The sequence below is a fragment of the Prunus dulcis genome, chromosome 1, assembly GCF_902201215.1.
Source record: "Prunus dulcis chromosome 1, ALMONDv2, whole genome shotgun sequence".
Lineage (NCBI taxonomy): Eukaryota > Viridiplantae > Streptophyta > Magnoliopsida > Rosales > Rosaceae > Prunus > Prunus dulcis.
Genome location: NC_047650.1, coordinates 32,178,740 through 32,206,544, shown reverse-complemented (window position 1 = coordinate 32,206,544; position 27,805 = coordinate 32,178,740). Strand labels below are relative to the sequence as shown.

General features: G+C 38.6%; 6 protein-coding genes across 7 annotated transcripts; 3 read left to right on the top strand and 3 right to left on the bottom strand.

Moving 5' to 3' along the window:
- The first annotated feature begins 2,199 nt into the window (after positions 1-2,199).
- LOC117632578 (F-box/LRR-repeat protein 15) lies at positions 2,200-9,177 on the top strand. Its single transcript, XM_034366108.1, has 17 exons — positions 2,200-3,007; positions 3,853-4,114; positions 4,216-4,348; positions 4,758-4,857; positions 4,957-5,154; positions 5,245-5,515; positions 5,606-5,704; positions 5,794-5,882; positions 6,074-6,173; positions 6,257-6,427; positions 6,685-6,837; positions 7,040-7,200; positions 7,309-7,507; positions 7,697-8,163; positions 8,241-8,304; positions 8,555-8,641; positions 8,762-9,177. Exons 1-17 carry the CDS (start codon positions 2,601-2,603, stop codon positions 8,840-8,842), a joined length of 3,042 nt encoding a protein of 1,013 aa, XP_034221999.1. The 5' UTR covers positions 2,200-2,600; the 3' UTR covers positions 8,843-9,177.
- Positions 9,178-9,350: 173 nt separating this feature from the next.
- LOC117614149 lies at positions 9,351-11,168 on the bottom strand. 2 transcript variants are annotated; one of them, XM_034342851.1, is made up of 7 exons: positions 10,803-11,168; positions 10,642-10,681; positions 10,486-10,556; positions 10,225-10,319; positions 10,027-10,094; positions 9,808-9,915; positions 9,351-9,731 (listed from the first exon to the last, which is right to left on the bottom strand). In XM_034342851.1, exons 1-7 carry the CDS (start codon positions 11,092-11,094, stop codon positions 9,599-9,601), a joined length of 807 nt encoding a protein of 268 aa, XP_034198742.1. In that variant the 5' UTR covers positions 11,095-11,168; the 3' UTR covers positions 9,351-9,598. The 2 variants fall into 2 exon arrangements, with proteins under 2 accessions (XP_034198742.1, XP_034198743.1); XM_034342852.1 differs by having other exon boundaries at positions 10,833-11,044.
- A 377-nt stretch (positions 11,169-11,545) lies between these two features.
- Positions 11,546-13,418, top strand: LOC117614171. The gene is made up of 2 exons (XM_034342891.1): positions 11,546-11,735; positions 12,587-13,418. Exons 1-2 carry the CDS (start codon positions 11,669-11,671, stop codon positions 13,189-13,191), a joined length of 672 nt encoding a protein of 223 aa, XP_034198782.1. The 5' UTR covers positions 11,546-11,668; the 3' UTR covers positions 13,192-13,418.
- Positions 13,419-13,597: 179 nt separating this feature from the next.
- On the bottom strand, positions 13,598-14,309 carry LOC117615760. The gene has a single exon (XM_034344903.1). The coding sequence runs from the start codon at positions 14,064-14,066 to the stop codon at positions 13,710-13,712; it is 357 nt and encodes a 118-aa protein (XP_034200794.1). The 5' UTR covers positions 14,067-14,309; the 3' UTR covers positions 13,598-13,709.
- Positions 14,310-14,896: 587 nt separating this feature from the next.
- LOC117614581 (ylmG homolog protein 2, chloroplastic) lies at positions 14,897-16,257 on the bottom strand. The gene is made up of 3 exons (XM_034343442.1): positions 15,893-16,257; positions 15,589-15,788; positions 14,897-15,374 (listed from the first exon to the last, which is right to left on the bottom strand). The coding sequence occupies exons 1-3, from the start codon at positions 16,169-16,171 to the stop codon at positions 15,113-15,115; spliced, it is 741 nt and encodes a 246-aa protein (XP_034199333.1). The 5' UTR covers positions 16,172-16,257; the 3' UTR covers positions 14,897-15,112.
- Positions 16,258-20,771: 4,514 nt separating this feature from the next.
- On the top strand, positions 20,772-27,080 carry LOC117613531 (copper-transporting ATPase PAA2, chloroplastic). Its single transcript, XM_034342149.1, has 17 exons — positions 20,772-21,633; positions 21,720-21,797; positions 21,914-22,011; positions 22,100-22,153; positions 22,448-22,534; positions 22,684-22,848; positions 23,064-23,174; positions 23,538-23,606; positions 23,793-23,902; positions 24,168-24,273; positions 24,574-24,640; positions 24,853-24,932; positions 25,068-25,519; positions 25,916-26,090; positions 26,278-26,409; positions 26,496-26,646; positions 26,748-27,080. Exons 1-17 carry the CDS (start codon positions 20,988-20,990, stop codon positions 26,837-26,839), a joined length of 2,673 nt encoding a protein of 890 aa, XP_034198040.1. The 5' UTR covers positions 20,772-20,987; the 3' UTR covers positions 26,840-27,080.
- The last annotated feature ends 725 nt before the right edge of the window (positions 27,081-27,805 follow it).

Here is a 27,805-nt window from a genome sequence, read left to right as displayed (position 1 = left end):
CCCAAAAGTAAAAGAGAAATAACCTTGACACTTGAACCAGTTACCTTTAAGCACGCGATGCTATCAAATTAAGATTGGATCGACCTGAACATCAGGCCTATGGGCTTTCTTTAGCCAATTTCAAATCAAAGGCTTTCTATATGAGGCCTGTTTTGTAATTTTGAACGTGTGATTAGAGGGCTCAGAGTGTATTTTGATGTTAGAAATTTTGAAGCATTGTGGGCAGGGCAGTCCAATGATGGTGTCGACCATTTTTGGTGGAGAGTATTCTATAATGACATCTTTATCAAATAGGTTAGTTTCATCTAACGATTAAGAGATAAATATAGAATTTTAGTTTTGGAGGAAAGTATAGCCTTTCGGCACTGTGGTGTGGTGGAAGATTTTCAAGTTTTTTATGACCTTGCGGATTTACCAACATCTTTTTGACACCATTGGATTGGTTGTGTCCACGGGACCTACATGTTCCCCTATTTGGAAGTTGATGACTCTGTCTAATGTCCAAGGTTCCCAAATGGGTAATGCTAATCATTCTTAATTGTCAAAGTTTAAGCTTCCTTTTCTTTAATTGTTTTTTAGGAGTATTGCTAACCCGTTTCTTAAGGATATGTGTGTTAACGAGTAAACTCCTATGGTACCCATGTTAGTTGGATTGGCCAAGATATTTAATGTCTTCCAAGTGGTTATGGTTTCATTCTCACGGTACTCGTGTGTATGAGTATTCCCCTCTTCCCGTCTCTATACCACTGGCCATTGCATTACATCAGTGATGTTTTCAACTACTTTAATTTGTCAGGAGCGAAGAGAACCACCCAAGTCCTGTGAGTTTTATTCTATTGATGCCTGCAAATTTCTGCTGTTGAATTTAAAATGTAAAATCAAATCTACTATGAAAATTGTAGTTTAGAGAGACTCTGATGCCTATATATCTTGTGTAGGCCGACCAAGAGGGTCAGGCTGCTGGATTTGCCCATTCACCCAACTGCAACTTGTTATTATATCCGACATCTCAAAATTCAAAGCTGACTTAGATTTCATCAGATTTATGATTTTGAATTCTCCTGTGCTTGAGGAGATGGTGGTTGGGCCTGCTTATGATGACGGTCATTTGGAGTTTGTTAAACAGTTGCTCCGGTTAAGGCGTGCCTCAGTGCATTCAGAGATAAACTTCTCGACCGACCACTTTGGAACATGATTCATCACTCAACTTAGAGGTCTTGCTTGAAGAAATGAATGTGTGTTTGGACTGTTGGGCACAAGTCTTTATGGGCTTTCTTTCTTTTAGCCAAATTGAAATCAAAGGCTTTCTATGTGAGGCCTGTTTTATAATTTTAATCGGCTCAATGCTTGGGCTTTTCAGGGCTCAAAGTATTTTTTCATGTTTAAAATTTTGAAGCATAGTGCTGCTGTCGACCATTTTTGGTGGAAAGGACAACCTTTAGGCGCTGCTGTGTAAGATTTTCAAGATTTTTATGGACTTGCGGATTTGCCAACATCTTTTTGTCACCATTGGTTATGTCCGTGGGACCTACGTGTTCCCCTATTTGGGAATTGATGACTCTGTCTAATGTCCAAGGTTCCCAAATGGGTTATGCTTAATCATTCTTAATTATCAAAGTTTAAGCTTTCTTTTCACTAATTTTGTTTACGAGTCTTGCTAATGGAGTTTCTTAAGGACACTTGTCAACGACCTAATTAAGTCAAACCAATCTTATTGTAATGTTATATTTATTTAATGCATAAACTAAACCATAACAAACAACGATCATCTTATATAGCGCGATCTTTAAAAAATATACAAAATGAAAATAGTTTTTAGTTTAAATTTTAGGCAATCTTGGTCTGTTTTTTACTTTTAATATTCCTTACTCATTAACTGAGAATAAGGATTCTCATAATTTCTCATACAATAATAGTGTCGTTTATAATTTTCCTTTTAGGAGGGAAAATCATGATATAAGATTTAGACTCGAAGGGAAAAAAAAAAGAAGCCAATATAACTAGAAAAATAACAAAATAATAAGAAGAAATGCAAGAAACATGGTGAGAAATACAAGAAACTTATCAAAGAAGGAAACAAGACCAACCGATGGTAAAAGGAAAAAAAAAGTTTTTTTTTTAAAAAAAAAAAAAAAAAGAAGAAGAAACGGCGTCGTATGGATTCCACCATTTACATATAGTGTTGTTAATAATATAATTTTTTTTAAGGTAGCTAGACTCTCTTGCAGACTTTGAGTTTCCGTTCGAAGTAGAAAAACACAGATTACATCAGAGCACTCGAGGGTACAACAACAAAAGCGTCCACCGCAAATAAGCTCTCAGGATCTTATCAGATCCACTAAAATTCTTTCTCGTCCTCCCTCTATTTGTTAATTAGTTTGTACATTAATGTAGATATCGATCAATTCCTGTGTTGCTGTGCCGAGCAATCAAATTTCAAAAATTGAATCGACGCTCTCTCATTTCTAGGGTTTCTTGACTTGTTCCATCATTTCTGCGTCAATTGGGGTGTTAATTTAGGAGGAGGAGTGAGCAGGGCGTAAAAATGGGTCGGATCGTGACCTAGGGTTTGCAGAGGTCCGAGGTTTTCCTTCGAGTGCATGAAGATTTGGTGCTGCCTATGCTTCACCCAAGAAGACGAACCAGAAGAGGAAGATAGCGAGGGGGAGCCGATCATGAAGGAGGGAAATTTCGAAAATGAGGGCAACGCGGAGGGCGTTACCGGAAATGGCGAGGAAGCCGAGGGGAACGTTCCAAGATTAGGGCTTGCATCCATTGACCCTGGCCGCGACGGCAACGGCCATCTACGAATGTTCGAAGGGATGGTCCAAGCAATGCGTGGTGGTGCTCAATGGGACGAGTCGGTCTGCGTTGGCGCTCTTGCGACATTGAGGGCCGCGATTAGGAGCCCACGGCTATCCGAGGGCGAGAGTAGCTCGGCTTCCGCTGCAGACGACGGTGATCACGATTCGCACCATAAGCGAGCCAAAGTTCACTCCTTTTCTCAGTGAGCTTCTAACTCTCTAACCGTCGGCTTCTATTATTTTTGGGCTTTGTTTCTCTAGGTTCTCAGTTTACTTGATTGTTAAATTTTAGGTAATTTACTCATGGGTGTACTAAAGTTTTGACCTTACTAGCAACTGGGTTGTTAATTGGGGCTTTATGATTCACAGATGTGTTTTATAATTGATAGTGGTTTGAGCGAGTTCATGTCTTTGAGTATTTGGTTCTGGTATAATTTGATTTTCAACTGGGCACAGTTGACATTACCATAATGATCTTGCGTGCGTATATTCTATATACTGTTTGTTTGGAGAGATCTCTGGTACTCGATGTTTAGTGCTGCAATGAAGGCGGGGGCTTATGTGTTTGCTCTACATGAATTAATTTGTTTCATGATCTAAACCTTTTCTCTAACATGAGCAATCATTTAAAGAAATAATTCACATCAAATTTAGAAGGTAGTCACAGTAGGCATGCTTAGAAGACTCTCATCGATAGAAGCATATTCATAACGTGTCAATTGTGTATTCTCTGATTATTAAATTCGTGATTGACGTTCAACCCTAGTCCAAAGGAAATATGATGTATAATCTAATCCTTATTAACTATTCCCATCTGATTTACATCAATGCTCCACATTTTAGGAGAATTATGAGAAATAAGTAACTGTTTAACGTGTAAAGTTTTATATATATATATATATATATGTATATATCTGATTTATATAGATTATGCAATGAAGATTTATTTGACAGATATGTATTTTGAGCTTAAAGTGAATTCGTGACATGGCATTTGTGCTACATTGTCTCTCATACTTATGATTGGCTTTGACACTGTTTCTTGCAGTGACGTCCATTGTGCAATGGTGATATCTTCAGGTGCGGGAAATTCCAGTTCATCTGCAGACAGGGACTACAGAATAAATCAGGGCTCTAATGTTCCATATAAGAGCGAGACTTTTTTTCAAAATTTTACTCCGAATAATGGTGGTGAGGAGAGTCCCTTTGATTCTGGCAGTGGGAAAGATGATGAAGGTGATAAGAGTGGCACTTCAAAAACAGAAGATTTAGAAGTTCGGATGGATCTGACGGATGACCTATTACATATGGTAAGCATTGCCTCGTGTATATATTTGCATGTAATGAGTCTATGATCAATTTTGGTACTAACTTTGTTGTTATTATTATTGCATATTCTCCTTGTTACCAGGTTTTCTCTTTCTTGGACCACATTAATCTTTGCCGAGCTGCTATAGTCTGCAGGCAGTGGCGAGCTGCTAGTGCTCATGAAGATTTCTGGAGATGTTTGAATTTTGAGAATCGGAACATATCTTTGGAGCAATGTGAGTTTTACTTTATTCTTTTGTGGTTTACCGCTCAACATTTTTACAAAGTACAAAAGTTGAAGATGTAGTTGTGCCAAGTAAATGGATAATTTGTCAAACTAGTGGTCACGGATGTGTTCTGTTCTGAAGTTTGTCTTCTCCCCCTCTCAAAAAATTTATGGTTTTGGGATACTTTTGTTTGTTTTCTGTATGCGGCTTCTGCTGCTTGTGGATTTATCAATTTTAGTTTGCATTTGTAAATAGTAATGGAAGTGTGGATTTTAAAAACAGTCTGCACTTATTGTCTGACTAATGTTTTTGTATTTTGAAAGTTAATTTAATATTATATATATTTGAATAATTTTTTTTAAATATTTAAATATTTAAGATTAAAAGTTGGGTGCTTATTACTCATTTGTTATTGCAGTTGAGGATATATGTTGGCGGTATCCCAATGCCACAGAATTGAATATTTCTGGTACCCCTGCTATTCACTTGCTTGTTATGAAAGCAATCTCTTCATTAAGGTAAATTGCATTTTTAAGTATTTATGCTCATGCATGTATCCTATAATTGGTGCTTATATAGTTTCCATTTTACATATTTAATTTTGAATTTTTTCTCAGGAATCTTGAGGTTTTAATCCTAGGGAAAGGGCAGCTAGGGGATCTCTTTTTCCATTCATTAGCAGAGTGTCAAATGCTGAAAAGTTTGATTGTCAATGATGCCACTCTTGGTAATGGTATTCAGGAAATACCTATAAACCATGAAAGACTGCGTCATCTTCAATTAACAAAGTGTCGTGTTATGCGCATATCCATCAGGTGAAAATGTTTTTATAATTTAAATTTATTTAACTGTCATGCGCTTGTGATTTTGGTTACATTTTTGTGCTAAATCTGATCTTTTTGCAGGTGTCCACAACTTGAAAATCTGTCATTGAAGCGCAGTAACATGGCACAGGCTGTTCTTAATAGCCCTCTTTTGCATGATCTTGATATGGGCTCTTGCCACAAGCTTTCGGATGCTGCAATTCGTTCAGCAGCAACTTCATGCCCTCAATTAGAGTCTCTAGATATGTCAAATTGCTCATGTGTTAGTGATGAAACACTACGTGAGATAGCTCTTACTTGTGCCAATCTCCATGTTCTCAATGCGTCGTACTGTCCAAATATATCCCTTGAGGTTAGTTTGTAGTTTTAGTCACTGTCTTCATTTTAGTGATATTTGGATGTACTTTTTATTTGACATGCTTCCTTGTTTTATTATTGGAAGTCTGTAAGACTGCCAATGTTGACAGTTCTTAAGCTTCACAGTTGTGAGGGCATCACCTCAGCTTCGATGGCTGCAATATCTCATAGTTACATGCTGGAGGTTTGAATCTTGTGTCAAATATTGGTATTGCTTGGGCTGTCTCACTGACTTCTTTAAACATATTTAATTTAATTTATGACTCATTGTAGGTTTTGGAGCTTGACAATTGCAGCCTACTTACCGCTGTGTCCTTGGATCTCCCACGCTTGCAGAATATTAGACTAGTACATTGTCGCAAGTATGCTTCTGCTCGCCCATCTCTCTCTCTCTCTCTCTCTCTCTCTCTCTCTCTCTCTCTCTCGTATTTGTATGTATATATATATATATACATATCTCCCCTCAACCCCACCCCTCGGCCCCGAAGAAAGCCCTGAAAGCATCCCCTTGGAGAGGACAATATATTTTTTACATTTGGTACTTCTCATGCAGGTTTGCTGATCTAAATCTAAGGTGCATCATGCTGTCATCTATTATGGTGTCTAACTGCCCGGTGCTCCATCGTATCAACATCACTTCAAATTCACTTCTGGTATGTATTTTGAAGAAACAGTTTGAGTCTTCATCATTTGTCAGATACATGAAATCTGAATGAGCGATATTTTGGATTTGCAGAAACTAGCATTGCAAAAGCAAGAAAGCTTAACTACGTTGGCACTGCAATGCCAATCTTTGCAAGAAGTGGACCTTACAGATTGTGAATCTTTAACAAATTCTATATGTGATGTTTTCAGTGATGGTGGGGGTTGTCCTATGCTCAAAATGCTAGTTCTCGAAAACTGTGAGGTTTGTGGATTTGTCTATTCTCATTAGCTGAGTAAGTACTGTTGAGAGTTGAATATGCTATCATACTGGTTTGGTGGGCATTGTGACATATTTGATGTATTCCATGTGCCTCTGTAAGTTGATGCCATAAACTTGGGACTGGAAACAGTGTTGTTCAGGGAGGGTTGAATCATTTATTTTTAGTTTGATAGACTGAGTTATCTTCTGATTGTCATGTGCTCTTCCTTTGGCTGACATAATGTGTTCACTTCATTCAGAGCTTAACAGCAGTTCGATTCTGCAGCACTTCTTTAGTCAGTCTTTCACTTGTTGGTTGCCGGGCAATCACTTCTCTTGAACTGACATGCCCCTATCTTGAACAAGTTTCTTTAGATGGTTGTGATCATCTTGAAAGAGCAGCGTTTTGTCCAGTTAAGTGAGAATGAATTATTTTTCTTAGAAAATTTATAATTTTCCTGAACACAAGTTCTACAATATGCATGATTGTTGGTCTTTCTTGAAGATTTATGTCATGAGATGTAACTACTCTATTTGCACTGTTTGTAATGCATGTTAATTCTGCCGTTAAGCAGTCATTAGATAACTGAATCCTTTTCTCATTCAATTCTTCAGGTTGGTCTTAGATCACTCAATTTGGGAATATGTCCTAAATTGAACGAGCTCAGTATTGAAGCGCCAAATATGGTGCTGCTTGAGTTGAAGGGATGTGGTGTATTATCTGAAGCATCCATCAATTGTCCACTCTTGACCTCTCTAGACGCTTCCTTTTGCAGGTTATTTTCTTTATTTTATTATACTCCACTACCTGGACTGCTTCTTGCCTCCCTCCTTTTCTGCAGGCCTCAATCTAACTAAAATCCCTATTACTTTTGCACATGCAGCCAGCTTAGGGATGATTGCTTGTCTGCAACAGCTGCTTCATGCTCACTGATCGAGTCTTTAATTTTGATGTCGTGCCCCTCTGTTGGTTCCGATGGACTGTACTCTCTGCGCTGGCTTCCAAATTTGACTCTGCTTGATTTGTCCTACACTTTCTTGATGAACTTGAAGCCAGTTTTTGAGTCTTGTATGAAACTAAAGGTGATTTTTACGACCCATGCCCTGTTTATTTGTTGAAACATGGAGCGTGTTGCTCCTCGTACCATAGAATACTTTGTGTACATTGAGCAGCATATGACACGTTTCTTTATTTGAACTTAAATTTTATGAATCTTGGGCAGATTTTTCAACCTTTTATCTTGTTTTTCTTATTTTCCTATCTTCTCCCAGGTGCTAAAATTGCAAGCCTGCAAGTACTTATCTGACTCATCCCTAGAGCCTCTTTACAAGGAAGGGACTCTTCCAGCTCTCCAGGAACTTGATTTGTCTTATGGAACACTATGTCAGTCTGCTATAGAGGAGCTCCTTTCTTTCTGTACACACTTAACTCATGTGAGCTTGAATGGCTGTGTAAACATGCATGACCTGAATTGGGCTAGCAGTGGTGGGCGCCCTTCTGAATTGTCAAGTATTTCTGCCCCATCTGGCATGTTTTTGCCTCAGAGTGCCCACGAGCCAATTGAGCAGCCAAACCGATTACTGCAGAACCTCAACTGTGTAGGTTGTCCAAATATTAGGAAAGTTCTCATTCCTCCAGCAGCACGTTGTTTCCACTTGTCGTCATTAAACCTTTCTCTGTCTGCAAATTTAAAGGATGTCGATGTTGCTTGTTTCAACCTCTGCTTTCTTAACTTGAGGTAAAAATCTCTGTGTATGTTTGGCCCTTAATTTTTATGCTGTTTTATCTTTGCTAACATTTCTGTCCTATTTTCAGCAATTGTTGTTCTTTGGAAGTTTTGAAGCTTGATTGTCCTAAATTGACTAGTCTCTTTCTTCAGGTATGCATTTTGTCTCTTATATGATTCCCTTTATATGGATTATTGTTTTTCTTTTAAATATTTTTTATTTTGTTTTTCATGAAAAACTTCATGCTCAGGCATAACGACAAAATCTTGAAAAGACATGCTTTTATTTATTTGCTTTGGCTGTTGTTTTCACCAGCCATTACTATGAAGGGCTGCTAACTGCTTCCATTTACTGATATTCTTCCCTAATTTCATTTTCTTGATGGGACTTTGTATGTATTAGTCTTGTAACATTGATGAAGCAGCAGTGGAAGCTGCCATATCAAAATGTAGCATGCTGGAGACTCTTGATGTCCGTTTTTGTCCCAAGGTTAGTTCAAACTTCATCTCTCTCTCTCTCACACACACACACACACATGATACTATAATGTTTCAAGAAAACCGGTCTCTTATACTGTAATCCAATATTGTCATTTACGGTGATTGACAGCTATGTCCTATGAGCATGGGGAGATTACGTTTGGCATACCCAAGTTTGAAGCGCATCTTCAGCAGCTTGTCAGTGTCTTGATCAGAGCAAGAAATGCATCTCTTTTCTGCGGGACTTGTTGACTCAGCTTTTAGTGTGGCAAGCAGATTTGGTCTATCCAGGAACTTGTATGTAAATTGTGTCATCTATTGTGCTTGTATTTGATTTAGGTATATAGGTAGCGGACATAGGCTTATTATGTAACCATACAATAAGTAATGTTTGTTTCTATGTTGGACTATCATTTGATCCTCTTGAACTCAATTTTTCAGGACGAGTGAAATTCAAAACAATCTGAATTCTATGTTTGTATAGTGTACTGAATTTGGTACTGTCTTTATGTAATGGCCCAATAAATTGTTTTCGTTCGTGATTAATTTTCTTTTGATCCAGTTTCAGTTTTCCAAGTTTGTTTATTTCAGTTGGGTTTCTGGAATGAATTATTTGATGATTATACTATTAAAGGTTACCTTTTTTTATCCGTAGCAGAGCGATCACTTGGAAAGTAAGAAAAAAAAAGATGAGAATGGAAACCTGTTGGAACAGTCGATCGATTCAAATTGGTCCATTATGTATTTGTCAATGTAAAAATTATACGGAGAAGCCGTCTGCTTCTAGTCATTACATAAACACTTACATCCTCCACAGGTAATGATTTGGTTTCAAGTTTTGTTGAACAAGAGAGGTGCTTTCCAACAACAGATATAATGTGAGGTGACGAAAAAGAAACCAAGAATCTTGACACGAAGTTTACAAAACATCCACGTATGCGTTAGGAAAATTTCAAAGCTCACGAGTTCATAATATTGATTCCAATTGCTTCAGGTCCGGGTCTGAGATATCAACATCTGCATTCTCTAATGAGCTCCTATAAGAATCGGCCGCGACCTTCCCTTTGTCCAGCACATCTGATGGTACAGTTTTCAGGAGGCTGCAAAAAATGATGGTCTTCAGAAAATGTAGCTTTGTCATGTACGTCGTAAAATAGTAAAACAGTAAAGATTCACCTATCCAATGCACCAAGGGCAGTATTAATCTGTGCCTTCATTGATTTGACCGAAGCTTGTTCTTTCCTTGATGCGTGCAAAAGCAAGGAATCCAGTTCTTCCAAGGCCCTTCAAAAAATTGAACATAGTTGACACATAAATCAGAAGAAGCTTGTGGCTGTTCTTGCATCATGGGATTCAGCAGAAGACAGGGCAACCAACCAATGAAACTGAGAGTACCTGAGACATTGATCAACACTGCTAGAAGCAGTTTTCCCATTGCCATCGTCTGAAGCATACTGCGCCACCTATATTTCCAAACAAAATTTTCCCTTGAGCTCTTAGGAATTCAAGTACATAAAAACTTCCATAATGCAATTGGAAACAAGCATGTAGACTGATGCCAATTGCTTCTCAAGGAAGGAACCCTCAACTTACAGCTCTAATATTTACACGAAGGGACGCTGCAGGGCCCGAACGTAGCAGAGACCGGCAGGTAGCAAACTGGGGCTCATCACCTTCCAGAGATTTCTCTGCATTTAGTGAAAGATTATATCAACACAACTCTGCTACTATAAGGACTTAGTAAGTGTACTTTTAAAAAAAAAGTGTCAAATGGAAAGAGAGGAGATGCATAAATCATCAAAAATGGGAACACAGAAATCAGTGGCCAAACAAAACAAAGGCAAAGGCAATTACCCAAGTCCTTGATTTGTAATTGGGTCAATATGACTGGCGACACATAAGCCTCAAGAGGGTCAAGCTTTTTCCTGGGTTTATCATAATTATGCAGAATTATGAGCTAAAGCTTTAAACTTTATGGCCTAATAGCTATAAGCTGATTAAAGGCATTACCTTTTCACATACTTATCGAATGGACTGCCGGCAACAGCATCTGCAGCATTAACCCAATACGAAATGCAAGTTACGTTTTTGTTTAAAAATCTTTAATTTTCCTTTCTGGCCAACCAAACAGAGAATAAGGATAAAACTATAGCAGAGTTAAAGAGCCGTACAGTTAGGGACAAGGATCAAATTAGAGAGACCTAGAGACAGAGAGATGGAGACCAATCGCCTGCTCTCCCGCCAATTCGACGGTGACGATGCGCACCTCACTCGCGGCAGCTTCTTTGCATTTGCGGCGAGCTTTATGGGCTGTGAAGGAGGGGGAGCTAAGGAGCTAAAGGGGTTGGTGCTAACGTGCGCAGTGCTGCTCAATGTGGCCATGCCACCAGACCTGTATAAGACACACATAAACGGTGAAGAATCTGCAAGTCTTATCGGTTTGGTTATCTCAAACTTCCACATATGCCCTTAAATGTTTCTCCATTTAAGAGGCCTAGGTGGCTGTGTCCGAGGGTAATTTTGTAATTTCAAGCTATCAAACAGCAGTTAACTACCTATAACGAATAGGGCCTCCGTAGCCCGCATTCATAAACTGTATTAACTGTCAATAATTGGACAATTAAATTCAATGTTTAGGCAGCCCCAAAGTAACACAATGGCACAATGGAAAGCAGTTGCACCAACCAAGCCATGCCACATGAGCGGCAATGGCTTAGCTTCAAAGGAACATCCATTATCCAAATAAGGGTTCGACCCGGTTACCCGGTTGGTGACCTTGCATTGCCACAAGGCCCACAACCAAAACCCACAAAACAAGTTTTCTCCGTTTTTTAAACGGAAAATAATATTTTTTTAAATGGAAAAAAAGAAAGAGAGCAAATAATAGCTGTCCGTTTTAGGAAAGCTCGCACCCGAGTGAAGCCGACACATTACTGGCTTCATCTAACTCTCTAATTAGAAACTAAACTCTCTCTCTCTCTCTCTCTCTCTCTCTCTCTCTCTCTCTGAACTGCAACCAGACCACAGCAAAGCAACAATGGCAAAGAGCACATGGTTTCTTCTAGTTTCTCTTCTTGTTGTGTCTGCTGCAGCTGCTACTCAGAGTAAGTTTCCTGCAAAAAATCTACAACACATACACAAAAGTGGTTTCTTTCTTTATGCATATGTTTATAGTAGGACAATGTGACCTTGGAATTGTGTCATGTCTCAGATTTGGAACTTATATCTAAGTGGGTACCAAATGTTAGATCTGCTTTAAGATTTCTGGGAGACTGGTTCTTTACCTTGAGTCGAGTGTGTGTCTTTGATACATTTTCTGAATGTGGCTACACTTCTCACTTCTGCATTTGCATACAAGTCTGTGACTTTATTGGTTGGAGTTTAAGTTGGCTTTAGATCTCTCTGGTCAAGATCAGAGCTTACATTTGAAGTTACTCGATCTATTTTGGTGGGAGATTTTTCACTTAAAAATCTTCATCTTTTTTTTCTTTTTTTTTAAAAATGTTTCTAATTAGCTGTTGTAGTCATGTTGATTTTGTTTGCTGACAAAATTTGAGGGAAACAAGAAAAACAAATATTACAATTTTGGATCTTGGAGTTTACATGATTTATGCTTGATTTACAATAATGATAAAGAACGAAAAGCAGAAAAACTTCAAATTATTTGAACCCAATATTCTCCTGACTTGAAGAATTAGTTTTTGGTAACCAAAACAATAGATAAGATTTGATGAGTTGGGAGATTTTTTATTTTTTATTTGCTTCATAGTTCGGTTCTTTCCATCATTGGGTTCAGTTTGACTTATCAATTGCATGCTCTCAAATAGCGTTCTTGTGGGATCCAAAATAATTTTTCTTGTTTTTGGTTCGTTATTTGTTATATTGATATTATTGTGCTCGGGGATCAGAGAAACTTATGAACTCCCACTTATGAGATCATATGTGAAAATTGCAGTCAAAGTTACTGATAACCCTGCGGATGAGTTAGTGAGTGTGATTAACAGCAACAGAACTGCACACAAGGCATCAACCCTCTATGACAACCCTGGCTTGGCCTGCATTGCCCTGCAGTACATAAAAGCATACCAAGGTGACTGTAGTGCAGTAGGAGGAACTGACGCCAAGAAGCCCCTTGAATCTGAATTTGCGGAAACTTTTGCCCCCAACTGCGGTGTTCTAGCCTCAACCCTCACTCCAATTACCGGTCGTTTACTTGGCTGCCAGTCCAAATATGTGCCTCCTTCTGAAGCATTTTCAAAAATCTTGATTGAAAACAGCAAGAGCTTAGAAATTCTCTACAACAAGAACCACACTGAAGTGGGAGCTGCTGTGAGGGGCAGTGATGGAGGGTCTCCATATTTCTGGTGTGTGTTGTTCAGCAGTGGCAAGACTAACAGCAGCTTTGCAACAGAGGGAGGTGCGCCTAAAATAACAAGACCCGGATGCTTTAGTGGTGCTGATGACAAGTGCAGTGGTGCCGATGATCGATCTAGAAGCAGTCATATGTGGTCATTTTTCACCGCAGCTCTGATTGCAATGTGGTATGCCTTTGGATTGTGAAATTCTGGATTGTTTTGCATGTAACTTTGGGGCCCCTTTTGATCTGTTGTATTGATGGGCTTTGTCCTCTGTAAGCTCATTTTCATTGTATGTAGAGTCGAACTGCGAGATCAATGTCATTCATTTTCTTCAGTTATTCCCTTACTTGTAAAATATTATTGGCTGCGAAAGGAGCATTCATTTTATATTACTTATTGAATGATAAACGAACCTGCTTAGTTCTGCTATTTTCTTAATTTGGTTTGATTGGAAAGACAATCTTAATTCTATTTGTATGGTTTTGTGTAGAGAGAGAATTCCTAGGATTTTCGAGAGGTGAAAAGGTTTTTTTCTTCTTCTTTTTTCCTTTCAATATTGAGAAGCTGCTGAATCTTGGCTCAGAAAACAAAGACTTCAAGACTTCCAATTCAACAAGAAGCTGCTTATTCTTATTTATATAAAAAAAGATACATGAACTTTGTTCTGTAAAGCGATAAGCAAATTACATGGCAGAAAACAAGTACTACAAAAGATTTGAGCTAAGCCTCCCAGTTCCTAATAGAAGCTTTAAACTTCAACACCAACGCAAGAACCATGAGGATTATCGTGATGCCACTAGAAGAACCGCCAACTCTGTGAATCCAGTAAGGATCAAACCTGGTAAAGCTTCGGTCCAAGTAAAGCGACAAAGTGAGGGCCAAGATCAACACCAAGAGCAGCAGAGGCAGCCAAGAAGCAAAGTTAATAGGCTGCTCCAAATCAAGTTCTGAATCATCTACCGTTGTCCGGTCGATATAGAGAGGAGAAAGCACAGCTAGAAGGGCCAACCCGATGGCCACCAGCCTCTCATATGAAGAAAACCTGCTCGTCCTCCTCGATGCAGCTCCAGGCTCCATTCAGGAAACTACCTCAGGACTCAGCAGGACAACCCACCCTTTCTTGTCTAACTTGGCTCTGTTAAGAATGCAAGACTTATTACAAAGTGAGAACCAAAATACCCTCCATTCCGAAAAAGAAGTTTGCTCTGTGGAGTGCATAGGTCTAGTTATAGCTCACTCTCAATCTTGTTCGTCCAGTTGAATTACTGAATTACTTTTTCGAAACAGAAGCTTATCTTAGTTTGTTTATCAGTGCAGATGTCCAATTTGATGGTTCTCATTGGGAGTTTGACCCAAGGAATCCTTCCAGAAACTAGGAGATAATTAAATTTTTCCCTTCAAGACTAGGGAGTTAGCATCTTAACCATGAAGGCTCTAGTGTCAGATTGAGTGGGATAAATTATTCTCCAATAAGGAAAATCTTTATTTAAAAAAATTATAGCCTTTTGGAATCGGATGCTTTATGCGTCACATGGATTTTCAAGACTCTTGCCATATGAATCAAATTGTTGAAAACACAACTATAGTTAATCTCGATTCTCAAGAAAAGGAATATGGGTCATGAATGACAGACAGACTACAAAAGCAACTTGTGTCTAAACCCAACAACGAAGACGGTGGAAGCTGCCTATAGGACTTCCACAGTTCAAACTTTTCTCCAAACTAATTCATCTATGAAACTTCGTTTTGGGAAACATTCCATGGACCTGAAGAGTGAAAACTAGGCTCAACAGTATCCAATTGAAAACCATCCAGAAATGGGCTTCTGTCCTCAAATATCATCACTTGATCAATAAACTAAAATATGGGCTTCACAGCAGCTGATATATCAAAACTGCATCAGACTAGTAACCAACCACTCCTGTGTAAAAAATATATATATAAATTTGCCATATGCTTTCATCCTTAATGCTTACATTTTTAGCATCAATGCACCACCACCTTTTATGCTAGGCAAAAAAAATTTGTGCGGTTTCAGCCAAGTACACAGAAAGAAAGAAAGAAATAGCCGTAAGATTAGTGTCGAGTACTCGAATATTACAAAAAACAATGGAGGGTAAAGCCTAACTGACACCACCAGAGCTCTTCGTGTTGTTTCCCTGAAGCCTTGTCATCCATTTCTTCTGAGATGTAGAGAGGTTAGTAATTCCTGCAGGAGAAGCAGTGACTTGTTGTGATGAGGCTGGAAGCTCTGCAGGTAGAGCAGCAGCTGTGCTTGTAAAGGCATTCAGAACCAAAAATGCCAGAATGGGAGAGAGGTCCAATGTGCCTCCAAGTGGTGGGATTAGCCCACGAAATATGTTCAAGTAAGGGTCGCATATTGTGCTGCACAATGCACCACATCCACATCATAATCAATTTGATGTTCTTTTACATTAAAACTTTTTGAATGGGATACACTAAAATGTGCGATCTTTATTCACAGTCTAACAATATAACTCGGCCGAAGTCAAGATCAAATCTTTATTAAGTTACCGAAACATTATTGTAAATGTATCCAATAATAAAGTGAATAAAAGAGGTTAATTAACAAGGGTACCTGAGGGGGCCAACAATGGCAGGAGGGGAGTTGGGGAACCAGGTCAAGACAAGCCTGACAACCAAGAGAGTGTTGTACAAGTTCAAGAAGTTGGAGATACCATTTGCCACCACAAGCCCTGCCACTGAATCTCCTGGTAAAACCGCTGCAAAATTGTGAGCTGATAAAGTCTCCACCTGCCTGTGCTTCCTGCACCTAATCTGAACGCACCCAGAAGAAAAAATACAAAAAAAGGTTGAAGCTTTAGTTACACTTGCATTGATAAATTTGAAATTAACCATGAAATCAATGCAGAGAGACGTGCCTGGTGACAAAGACTTTGAAATTCAGAACGCAAAGAGAGCAGTTTGCTGAGAAACGGGTTTTGAGAAGCCAATGAGTGAAGCAATTGGAGACACTTATCGGTGGCGGATGCAATTGAAGCTGGAATGTCGGGAAGAACCAAATTGGGCTTCTTTAATGGCGATGCTCTGAGAAACGGCGCAAAATTGGTTGAAGAAAGTAGCATTGCGCAGTTTGGAGTAAAATTGGAGGCTAAGGGCTTCGGGGTCTCGGTGGCCGACGCCGACTCACTGTGAGCCATTTTCAAGCGTTTGTGAGGAAGCTGAAGCAGAAGCTGAAGCTGAAGCAGATAAAGCGTGGATCAGGGAAGATATAAAATATTTGGATAATTTTGTTGTATCTCATGCGGTGTACTTGTTACGACGACGTTTCCTCTCCACTCGTTTTTCTTTGGTAGGTACTTTTCTACTTGGTAGTTCGTCTATTTAGGGCTCGTTTGGGAGTGATTCTTCTTGAAGCGCTTATGCTAGTAGTGCTTATAACATAAGCGATTCTACAAAGAATCAGTTTGTTCTTTGGATGTCACATTTAAAAGTGCTTTTACACTATATAAAAGTGTTTTTGATATTTTGTTGAGTATTTGGTTGACACAGTAAAAATGCTTTTAAAAGTACTTTAAAAAAAATTTAAAGAATCCCAAAATATTAAACATAGGAAATAAAAATTCACATGATCCCAAAATAAAAACATGACTTAAAAAAGTATGAACTTCACCAAGTAGTATAACTTGTAATCATCTTTTAAAAATAAAAAAGGAATTAACCGGACATAAGAAGATTTGCAATTCTCTCACGTTTGTTAGCCATCTCACGCCCATGGGTTAGATTTTGTTCTTCAATCATCTCTTCCCCAATCGTAACTCCCGCCCCGCTAGAGGGAAGTAGCTCATCATCATCATCATACGGTTGGAATTCTTGATCTGTCATTGAGTGACATCTTATAAAGTTGCGACCAAACAGAAGAAACTGACCAAACAATCCAATCCAAGTTGTTTGGGGTCATACTTGAAAGTTACAAGACCAACTGGTTCAACCAGTTGTTCAGTCAAGTTTGGGGTTTAAAAAGCCAAAAAACCAACCCAATCCAATTCATAAACTTAGGTATTTTACAAGACCAATATGGGTATTTTCGGCATTTTAAAAGTTTCATTAAAGGGAGCCAAGTGCTTCCCGTGTTTTTGTCATGCAGCGCTTTTAAGAAGAATCACATCTTAAGTTCTTCTTTCAAAACCACTCCAAGTGCTTTTGGATCTCACCCAAAGCGCTTTTGCAATTTTTGCCAAACACCATTTTTAAAAGACAAAAGCGTTTTCACCCATTTAAAAGCGCTTTTCGCTATTCCAAAAGCACTCCCAAACGAGCCCTTAGCTTCCTAGTTTGACGGGCTTCACTAATATATCCAAAATAGGGGCGGAAATTATAAATAAATAAAAACCTCACATGGAATACACTTTAGAAACACACTCAAAACTCATTTACTATATAAGAAATTGGTGTTGAAGTTCCTATAAATTACATGACTGTCATTGATCAATTTAAAATAAGCCTAACACAAAAAACTTAAAAAAACACCCAAAACAAACCCAGCCCAGTTTTATAAAAAAAACCAAACAATTCATTACAAACAAAACGTCTTGAAAACCTTAGCTTCATTAACGCATCATGTTAATTAATGATTGTAATGTTCCACACCTTTACTGTCATGTTGATTAATGGATGTAATGTTACAGTCTAGGGTAATAACACTGTTAGTTTACTGTCATGTTGATTAATGGATGTAATGTTACAGTCTATGATAGTAACACTGCTAGTTTACTGTCATGTTGATTAATGAATGTAATGTTCCAGTTTAGGGCAATAACACTACTAGTTTCCTATGACATCCTATTTCTAATGCATGTCTACCCTGTAATGTTCCAGTCTAGGGTAATAACTGTTTGGGCCTAAATTTGGCACACCAAAGAAACCCAGAAAAAAGGCCCATAGTGAAGTTACTTACCCAGCCCCAAAAAAGACCCAAAAATGGAAAGCTGTTATTTGGGCTTCAAGAATCAGCCCACAAATGTTGTTTAGGCTCAAACCCAAGAGACTAAAAAACACACCCACGCGGCTATCTCACCTTTGAAAAGTCAGCAATTCCAACTAGAGTTTTTATATGAGAAGAGACGTCTCTGAAACACTGCCAAAAAGAAAAATCAAAAGCCCATCTATGTTCAAAGATTTTGCTCCAAGGCAACACACCATCTTCCAAAGATTTCACAGGTCACGCTTTCTCAGTTAGAACGGAAAAACGGGAATTGTTCAGGAAAAATAGAAGAAAACCAAAACCGCCATAAAAAGCCCACACAAGCGGTGGCGTTGGTTGAAACAAAAAAAAGCTGCCGCCCAGGAAACCAGGGAAAGGACTGCTCTAGGAGGTGACTACTGGGAGCCTATATGCCATAATTGATAAAATCTTTCCTGCTTCACATTTTTTGAGATCTTTTTGCCACCCATTATTAAAATTTAAACCACCTCCAAGAGAAGGTCTCTTATAAAAACAGAAGTAGGCAAGAAAGAAGAGGACACTCAATTGATCAATCAACAAAAAACAACAACAACAAAAACAGCCAAAAAGCTCGCTTGAATTCCAAGAGAAACCAGCTTTAGATCAGAATTCCAAAGTTCAGACTTGGAAAATAAGTCTTCTAAAACGAGATCCCTCGTTACAAATTTGGTTCAGCAAAAGCCAAGACAAGCAGAGTTTAAGTTTTCACAGACATGGAGACCTCAGCGAACTCATGAAGAGTCCTGCCCAAGCAGAACAACTCTCGTAGTGCAAACCTTAGCTCATCAGACCATCGAGAATAGCCACTTCTGTCCCTTTCAAACTGGGGAAGCTGCGGTTCTGCTCATTCAAAAGGCCTCACGAAGCGTGAAGTAAACATAAAGCTCTGCCAAAATCTAACTTTGGTATCGATTTGCAGGTCAGCCGAGTATTTGAAGTCACAAAGCAGTACGGACCGACCCAGACGCGTCCAGTCCAGCCCAAATTGGAACCCTCCATCCAGGCAGAAACGGAGTTCCGGCCATCGTCTAAGCTTTCTAGAGTCAGCATGCATATTTATTATCTTGTAAAAGGCAGTTCTGCCTGAAACAGCCCAACTTCTATCAAACATTTCTGGCCAGAATAGTCATTTGATACTGAGATAAATTATGAAAGTCCTCACCAGTCTGAGGCAAGAAAAGAACTTACTTGGGAGATATTCCTCACCCAAATTCACAATCGTTTGTTTTAGAAGTCAGTAACTTGGGGCGCAAGTTATCTTTTCTAAAAGAAGTCTGCTAGGATTTATGTTGCTAACAGTGGAACGCTCGCACACTAAAGAAAGCTGACTTGTTGACCAGCACATGGTCTCCAAGCCAGTGGGGAACTTCACCCTTCCATCACAGGAGTAAACGCGAAAACGGGTGAACAATAACACTGCTAGTTTTCTATCATGTTGATTAATGTTTGTCATGTTGCTATTTCTAATACATGTCCACCAAAGAAGAGATGAAGAAAGAACAAACCAGACCAACTCAAAACAAGCAGAGCCCATATTATTAATACTATTATGTCATAAAAGTACATTGTTAATACTCTGTCATAGAAGTACATTGTTAAACAAAAAATGAGATTCATAACTGAAATAGTAACAAAAGATAAATTGATAATCAAAACTGAAAATACATTCCGAAAATCAACTAAAATCCGAAGAGAAATACATAATTGAAGCAAAAGATCAAAAATCTCAAGTCCAAACCAGACGACGATGACGTGGCGAAAGAGAAGTAGAGCTAAGAGCATCTGATCAAGGTTCGTTCGAGGTTCCGAACAATCCGGAAAAATATATACGAATAGAAGCACGATTTTAGAACAAGAAATCGAAGATGAAATATTGAAAATTGTAAACCAGAGATGAAGAATATAATTGGACCTAAGACTGAGCTTCAATGTAAGCTCCTCTTGCTTCAACAACGTGAAAGCACCAGCAAGAAAAGAGAAAATGAAGTTGATTTAGTTTTTTGGCACATCTGATTTTTCTCTCTCAAATCCATAGTACAAGGGCAATATAGGTATTTTACACACACAAATATACTAAAAAATAGCTATTAAATTGAAAAAAATCGACAAATGTCTAAGATTTTTTATTTTTTTTTTGGGTGTGTTTATAGTTTTTAAATTATATAGAGTCTCTTTATAAGATTTGGTATATAACTAAATTTATATTTAATAATCCCCAAAACAAGTAGGACTCCATATAAGTTGAGATTCAAGATGTATATTTGTTCTCACTGTTTTGTTTAAAAACCAAAAAAAAAAAAGGTCTGATAGTTTTAACTGCCACCTAATCGACTTGTTCTCACTTTCTATTGTTTTAAATAAAATAAAAATAGGATTCGTACCTCAAATGTAACAAAGCAAATGGTTCTTTTATATCGCTCATATCATATGACATATTTTCGGCCGATACAAGTACAATGCAATATATGAAACAAGATTAATCGATACGAGCATGATAATATAAACTTGTTATATTATGCACAACACGAGAAGAACGAGCACTAACAAAACAAGGCATGATAATATTAAATATATTTTTTTCGTTTTTTCTTTTAAATAAGCAAATCTAGTTAGAAAATGACCAAAGCAAAGGCCACCGGGTTGACCCGTTTAAGCCCAACATGAACACATAGGCCCAAAGACCGTATTGGGTCATCACTTTTAATATTCCACACGAGGGGCATAATAGTCAATCTACAACCTGTTTGGGCAAATAATATCTTTAGCAGTTTTTAATATTTTCTAGTTGAGCTCATTTACAACGAGCTTCTCACAGACAAAAGATGAAAATAATCTGACGTGTCAAATTATATTTAGGGATTATAGCGCCAATAGTTTAACCAATTCAACGACCACCTCTACCTTTCCCGGTCATCGTCCACCACGGCCTCTTCTCTTCTCTATCAGATCTCTCTCTTCCTCTTTCTCTCAGACGCTGAAGTGAGCTTTTTCTCTCTACAGGCTATATACCGATGGTAAATGGTATGCTAAGGCTCTCTCTCTCACCTGACCCAAAGCTCCTCTTCAGCTACAGTTCCAGCTCCAATGTTGACCGCTTCGCCTTCAACTTCAAGCCTCACCTCCCGCAACATCGTCGTTCCAATCCCTTCCTCCAGCCCCGCTCAAACTCTAATTTAACTCTCTCCAGCTCCCTCCAAGCCTCGGCTAACACCGCGGCGCTTCAGCAAGTTCAGCAAGAACCGCGCGCCGCCGAGACCTCGGTGCTGCTCGACGTCTCCGGGATGATGTGCGGCGGCTGCGTCTCGCGAGTCAAATCGGTGCTCTCCACCGACGAACGAGTCGACTCGGTTGCGGTCAACATGTTGACCGAGACGGCGGCGATTAAACTGAGGCCGGAGGTCGCCGCCGACGGAGTTGAGACCGTGGCGGAGAGCTTGGCCGGGAGGTTGACGGAGTGCGGCTTTGCGTCGAAGAGGAGAGCTTCCGGGATGGGAGTGACGGAGAGTGTGAGGAAGTGGAAAGAAATGATGAAGAAGAAAGAGGAGATGTTAGTGAAGAGCAGGAACAGAGTGATTTTCGCTTGGACTTTGGTGGCCTTGTGTTGTGGATCACACGCTTCCCACATTTTGCATTCTCTTGGAATTCATGTAGCTCATGGTAACTCTAGTGATAACAAAAAATGATTTCTTTGTTTAGAAATTTTAATTTTGTAGACATATTAAATTTGTGTTGTATTGATTTAGGATCGTTTTGGGAGGTGCTTCATAATTCGTATGTGAAGGCTGGTTTGGCTTCTGGAGCTTTGTTAGGACCCGGACGAGGTTGGTTGGTCTTCTGCAATTTACTTGTACTTTCAAAATTCTTTGATTTCAATCTGCCAAGCAGTATTGGTCTAGCATAATGGGTAGTTCACAACTTCAGTTTCAATTTGTCCCAGACTTGCTTTTTGATGGTCTGAGAGCCTTAAAGAAAGGATCCCCCAATATGAATTCTCTTGTGGGATTTGGATCCCTAGCTGCTTTCACAATTAGTGCGGTCAGTCCCTCTTTTTCAAAAAGTTAGCATTAGCATTCCAATTTGGTTTTGTTTTAAATTGTGTAATTTGAATTCTTTGATCTTGTAGGTCTCGCTTCTTAACCCTGGCCTTCAATGGGATGCGTCGTTCTTTGATGAACCGGTGACTGGTTTTGCTTTCAACCTTGCATTGTTTATAGTTTATGATTTTTTTCTGCCTTTTGTACGATCGTACTAGCAGTTTGTTGATATCCCATACCAAGCTTGAGCCTTTACTTGACCCAAAAAAAAAAAAATTTCTTGAGCCTTTAGTAACCAATTTTGTACTTGGCTTGGCTTGCTTACAGTTGTCTATCGACTTGATTGAGATCTGTTCGTTTTAAAGCTTGTAGATGAAACATTAATATTGTTGGTTGATGAGAAATTTCTCATAAAGCTCCTTTCTTTTAGCATGCAGGTCATGCTTCTTGGTTTTGTGCTCCTAGGACGTTCTCTTGAAGAAAGGGCAAGGATCAGGGCATCTAGTGATATGAATGAACTCTTGGTAAGTTAGAATGTGATCTGTATTTGTAATTTAAATAGAAAAACTATAAACACGATACAGTATATGGTGTTGCTTTCCTTCTCTTATATTTTAATATTTTGTGGTGTATAGTATAACCAACACATGATTGATTTGAATGTGATTGGCAGTCACTGATAAACACGCAATCAAGACTTGTAATTGCTTCCTCAGAAAATGATTCCTCCGCCGACAGTGTACTTTGTGCTGATGCAATATGCGTTGAGGTCCCAACTGATGATATTCGAGTTGGAGACTCTGTGTTGGTTTTGCCAGGAGAAACCATACCTGTGGATGTAAGCATTTTAGATTGTCTACAGACACCATCATTAAAAATCCAAATTTCAATTATTACTCTAGTTTGATTTGGCATGGCCTTTTGAAACTTCAAGCGAAACACAAGAAATGTATATTGAAATGAGTGTGAATCATTAAATTCCCTTATCTTTTCTTCTTTTGTGTTTGGAAATTTTGGGATTGAGTGTTTGCTGAAAATAAACTGCTTCAACAGGGAAGAGTTCTGGCTGGAAGAAGCGTTGTGGACGAATCCATGCTTACAGGAGAATCACTTCCTGTATTTAAGGAAAAGGACCTTACTGTCTCAGCAGGAACAATAAACTGGGTATGTTTATGTATACTGGAGAGTGATGTGTAATTTTAATAGGTTGTCACTCACACCCATAGTTTTCACTTTATTTTTTATTTTTATTTTTCAGTTCACACTTCTGTACTTGCTTTAGTTTGACACGTTGAAGAGCTTTCTAAGTCATGTATCACCTAGAGAAATCGAGGACAGGAAGTTCACAGATTAAAATGGGAACATAGTTGAGCATTTAGTTAACCTTGCTGGATTAGGTCAAGAGTTTAGAGTATATTCACATAGCTTATATGCATACAAGTCACCTGTAAAGTTTTGGTAGTTAATTTCATTGGAAATTTATCTTTGCGTACTTAAAACAGAAGGGCAACTGTTCACTTATTTCAGGATGGTCCATTGCGGGTTGAAGCATCTTCAACTGGCTCCAATTCAATGATATCCAAGATTGTTCGCATGGTTAGTAACTACTTTTGCTTATGACACAGATAATTTATTACATATGAGGTAGAGGACAGACACTTTTCCACATTGGAGGGAAGGCTGATAATGCAAGGAAAGTTTTAGTTTGATATTGCCTGTGCATTATTAGTCAATATCAGCATGCTTACTCTTTCGTCAATGCATGCATATCATACTTGTCAGGTTGAGGATGCTCAAGGCAATGAAGCACCCATACAAAGGCTTGCTGATTCAATAGCTGGACCATTTGTGTACAGTATAATGACTCTATCAGCTACAACATTTGCTTTTTGGTATGTGGTGGTTTTTTTACTTTCTCACATATCACAATTGTTAGGCCTGAATCATATTTTCATAAAATTTGTTAAGCTCATTTATATTACATAGAAGCTTAAAGAACCATCGTGTTACTAAAGTTTTGGATGCATGCATGAGTATAAAACTAATCGACTTTACAGCGCAGTGTGTTTTCTTTTCACTTGGTAAAAACATTGTCATGCATGAGTGCCAAGTGGCTCTTCCCAACTATGCATGCTTATGCTTTGAAGTCACGTTCAGGTACTACATTGGAACACAAATTTTTCCTGATGTTTTGCTCAACGATATTGCCGGGCCAGATGGCGATCCATTGTTGTTGAGCTTGAAACTTGCCGTGGATGTCTTGGTTAGTATAGGGTTTTAACGCAAATCATTATTTCAGTGAATTGATTGACTTGATTTATATTTGATTTATGATTATTAATCACTATTATTCAGAAAATGGATTTTTTGCTGACTTAGGTAATAGCTTAAATTGTGTAATTACACCCTTGTACAATACAACAATTACTGATTATAAATACCACTATATTACAATTACTTTTTTGCAGATTACTAGACATTTTCCTGCTTGATAAAGAATACATCTCATATGAAAAACCTCTCCGTAATGTTTTTCAAACAAGTATGCATGTTTCTTTTGCAGGTAGTTTCTTGCCCTTGTGCACTGGGTCTTGCCACACCCACAGCAATCCTAGTTGGCACTTCTCTTGGTACACCATCTAAAATTTTCTTTGATGTTGCATATTGTAATAGAGGTTCTAAGTCATATATGTGAAAGAATCATGCTAGCTAGGTATTTGATGCAGAATCCTGCCACGTTTCAAATTTACTTGTTACCACCATGCTTACAAATATTACCAGTTACAAACACTATGTAGTTCTCGGTTCTAATTTTACTTCTGTTGCACTGAAAAATGAGCAGGAGCAAGGCAAGGGCTCCTTGTGAGAGGAGCAGATGTACTGGAACGCTTGGCCAACATAGATTATATTGCTTTAGACAAGGTAATTTACATTTCACAATTTCATGCTCACACCCAGAAACTGGCTCTGAAGTTTAAAGATATGTTGACTAAGTGCTGCATTTCACTCTAGCTTATATGTGAAACTGCAAATCTCACTCTGAACCTCAACCTTCAGACAGGAACCCTCACAGAAGGAAAACCTGCTGTTTCGGGTATTGCTTCTTTTATGTATGAAGAGTCGGAAATTCTTCAAATTTCTGCCGCGGTAGAGAATACAGCATCACATCCAATTGCCAAGGCCATCATAAATAAAGCAAAATCATTAAATATTAGTATCCCAGTCACGAAAAGGCAATTGACAGAACCAGGTTTTGGAACTTTAGCAGAAGTAGATGGCCGTTTGGTTGCAGTCGGTAGTTTAGAATGGGTTCACGAACGGTTCCAGGGACGAACCGATATGTCTGACATTTTGAATCTAGAACAGGCTGTGCGTCAAATATCAGAAGGCATTACACCTTCAGGCTATTCAAAAACAATTGTTTATGTTGGACGTGAAGGGGAAGGCATCATCGGTGCTATTGCAATATCTGATAGCCTGCGGCATGATGCTGAGTTTACTGTAACTAGGTAATACCTCCATTACCTTATAAGCATTAGGTTTAAGGTGTTTACTTAGCAAGGAACCATTTACTTATTATCTACCCTTTATTTGTGCATACTCAAAATTTCCCGTTCCCTGTCTTTGACTACTGTCATTTGTGCATCCAAATGTTTTGTCTATAATTTGAACTATCCTTACCTAAACAACCACAGCAATGCTTCTTTTGTCTTCAAATAACGTAGAGCATATGGCGGATTTTGTGATGGCAGGCTTTACATATGACCTGTCTTAGTTTTACTTTATTATTTGATCCTATTGCTGTATTTTTTTGTTTGTTATTTTTTGTATGTAACCCTTTTACTCTAATTTTATCGAGTTATTATCTGCCTGGTGTGCTGACATTTTGTTGCTCTGACTGCAAGACTCCAGCAGAAAGGTATCAGAACTGTCCTCTTTTCTGGAGACAGGGAAGAGGCAGTTGCAACTATAGCGAAAGCTGTTGGAATAGAAAATGAATTTATCAAATCGTCATTGACTCCACAAGGGAAATCTGGAGCTATTTCTAGTCTTAAAGATGAAGGGCATCGTGTTGCAATGGTACCCGTCTGAATTTAATCACTTATTTTCTCCAATTTTTTTGCTTTTGCTGTGCCAAATCTGTTGTAACACAATGGTAAATCTGTCCATAACACTAAAAGCTACATGCCAAAGATTCATTATACCTCATCATCGCTGAAGAATTAGAGAGTTGATGCTAAAACTGACGTGTCTAGTTCTTTTGAAGGTTGGTGATGGCATAAATGACGCACCATCTTTGGCTCTTGCGGACGTTGGGATTGCTCTTCAGGTTGAGGGGCAAGAAAATGCTGCTTCAAATGCTGCTTCCATCATACTTCTTGGAAACAAATTATCACAAGTAATTTCTACAATCTCATAAACAAGTCTTACTAGCTTCTCCACTCCATGTTTTCATACTCGAGGACTGGAACCTGTTCCTTGCAGGTTGTAGATGCACTGGAACTGGCACAGGCAACAATGGCAAAAGTGTACCAGAATTTATCTTGGGCGGTTGCATATAACGTAATTGCAATCCCCATAGCTGCCGGAGTACTGCTTCCTCAATATGATTTTGCCATGACACCATCGCTTTCCGGTGAGTAAAATGATCTTCCTCATTCCTTTAGTTCCTGTTAGATGCTTGTTCCTTGTCTATGAATGAATCTCTTCCAATAACACAATATTGGGTTTTGACAGGAGGGATGATGGCTTTGAGCTCAATATTTGTAGTTACCAATTCATTGCTTCTACAGCTCCATAGGTCTGACGGGAGTAGAAAGATTAGCTAGCTCCGCTACTGCTGCAGATTTCCGTCTGTTCAAGCATTGGAGTTGAATAATTTTGTTAAATTTAAATTGTTTTCTGTTAACAGTGGGATTAATTGAACAGGGAAAGTTATTGCTTCCTCATTCCATCTGTATTGTCCCAGAATTTATGTAATTGATATAATATAGCATCAATAATTTCGAATCTCGAGAGGGTCACGTATAATATAGAATTTATGTATTGTACCAGAGAAACTGTCACGTACGATGTGTGCGCAGATTTAATGAGGAGAAAGTAAAAGTATCCTTTAGTTTTAAATCAATAATTAAATAAAACCCCTTTTAATTAATTGGAAATATGTTTTGATCTGCAGTTTAGGTTTGGAAACTTTGGATCATTAGAACAAAACGTAACTTATGTGACAAGAGAATTCATCCTCTTTTTCAGGAGATGGTGCAACTATCCCCATCCTGCAAACAAATAATGTGCTTTTACTGTCTCTTATTATATCATATCCCCAGACAGACACGCTGATATTCTTGGAAACTCCTTCAAATAGATTTCTTGAGGTGTCCCGCAACCGCACAGAGAGGGTCGGTCAACCGGCAAGCATGGTCGAGCACCCAACTGTCTCTATCTCGCAATTGAAGCTCTCTGAACTTATATCATATATGTGCATTATCATGGTCATAACCTTTTTTCGTTTTATTAATGTGGTGCATTATTATCATAGTTAGTTTTTTGCGTTGAGGTTTATGTTATGGAGAGCGAGAGAGCAGGATATATAATTGAATGTGATGTCCTTGTTGCCAACACTCATTTAATTATTTACTTGGAAGTACCAGTACTACAACAAAGAGCCAGACAGGGGAGAAGAGAAGCACACTCCAGTCCGTGTGTCTACACTCTAAGACGATCCACGTCCCCACTCTCACAAAACAATACATCATGAGATTCCATCTCCAAAACTTCTTTCACCACTTTTACAT

Excerpts from the sequence above, each read along its gene's own strand:
- LOC117613531 (XM_034342149.1), top strand. The coding sequence starts at position 20,988 with ATGGTAAATGGTATGCTAAGGCTCTCTCTCTCACCTGACCCAAAGCTC. Across the intron at positions 21,798-21,913 it reads TTTGTTAGGACCCGGACGAG|ACTTGCTTTTTGATGGTCTG; the intron begins GTTGGTTGGTCT and ends AATTTGTCCCAG. Across the intron at positions 23,175-23,537 it reads CAGCAGGAACAATAAACTGG|GATGGTCCATTGCGGGTTGA; the intron begins GTATGTTTATGT and ends CACTTATTTCAG.
- LOC117614149 (XM_034342851.1), bottom strand. The coding sequence starts at position 11,094 with ATGTGGAAGTTTGAGATAACCAAACCGATAAGACTTGCAGATTCTTCA. Across the intron at positions 10,557-10,641 it reads TTCGATAAGTATGTGAAAAG|GAAAAAGCTTGACCCTCTTG; the intron begins GTAATGCCTTTA and ends TGATAAACCCAG. Across the intron at positions 10,095-10,224 it reads TTCGTGTAAATATTAGAGCT|GTGGCGCAGTATGCTTCAGA; the intron begins GTAAGTTGAGGG and ends TTGGAAATATAG.
- LOC117615760 (XM_034344903.1), bottom strand. The coding sequence starts at position 14,066 with ATGGAGCCTGGAGCTGCATCGAGGAGGACGAGCAGGTTTTCTTCATAT.
- LOC117614581 (XM_034343442.1), bottom strand. The coding sequence starts at position 16,171 with ATGGCTCACAGTGAGTCGGCGTCGGCCACCGAGACCCCGAAGCCCTTA. Across the intron at positions 15,789-15,892 it reads TTCAAAGTCTTTGTCACCAG|ATTAGGTGCAGGAAGCACAG; the intron begins GCACGTCTCTCT and ends GGGTGCGTTCAG. Across the intron at positions 15,375-15,588 it reads GCCATTGTTGGCCCCCTCAG|CACAATATGCGACCCTTACT; the intron begins GTACCCTTGTTA and ends TGCATTGTGCAG.
- LOC117614171 (XM_034342891.1), top strand. The coding sequence starts at position 11,669 with ATGGCAAAGAGCACATGGTTTCTTCTAGTTTCTCTTCTTGTTGTGTCT. Across the intron at positions 11,736-12,586 it reads TGCTGCAGCTGCTACTCAGA|TCAAAGTTACTGATAACCCT; the intron begins GTAAGTTTCCTG and ends TGAAAATTGCAG.
- LOC117632578 (XM_034366108.1), top strand. The coding sequence starts at position 2,601 with ATGAAGATTTGGTGCTGCCTATGCTTCACCCAAGAAGACGAACCAGAA. Across the intron at positions 3,008-3,852 it reads AAAGTTCACTCCTTTTCTCA|TGACGTCCATTGTGCAATGG; the intron begins GTGAGCTTCTAA and ends TGTTTCTTGCAG. Across the intron at positions 4,115-4,215 it reads CGGATGACCTATTACATATG|GTTTTCTCTTTCTTGGACCA; the intron begins GTAAGCATTGCC and ends CCTTGTTACCAG.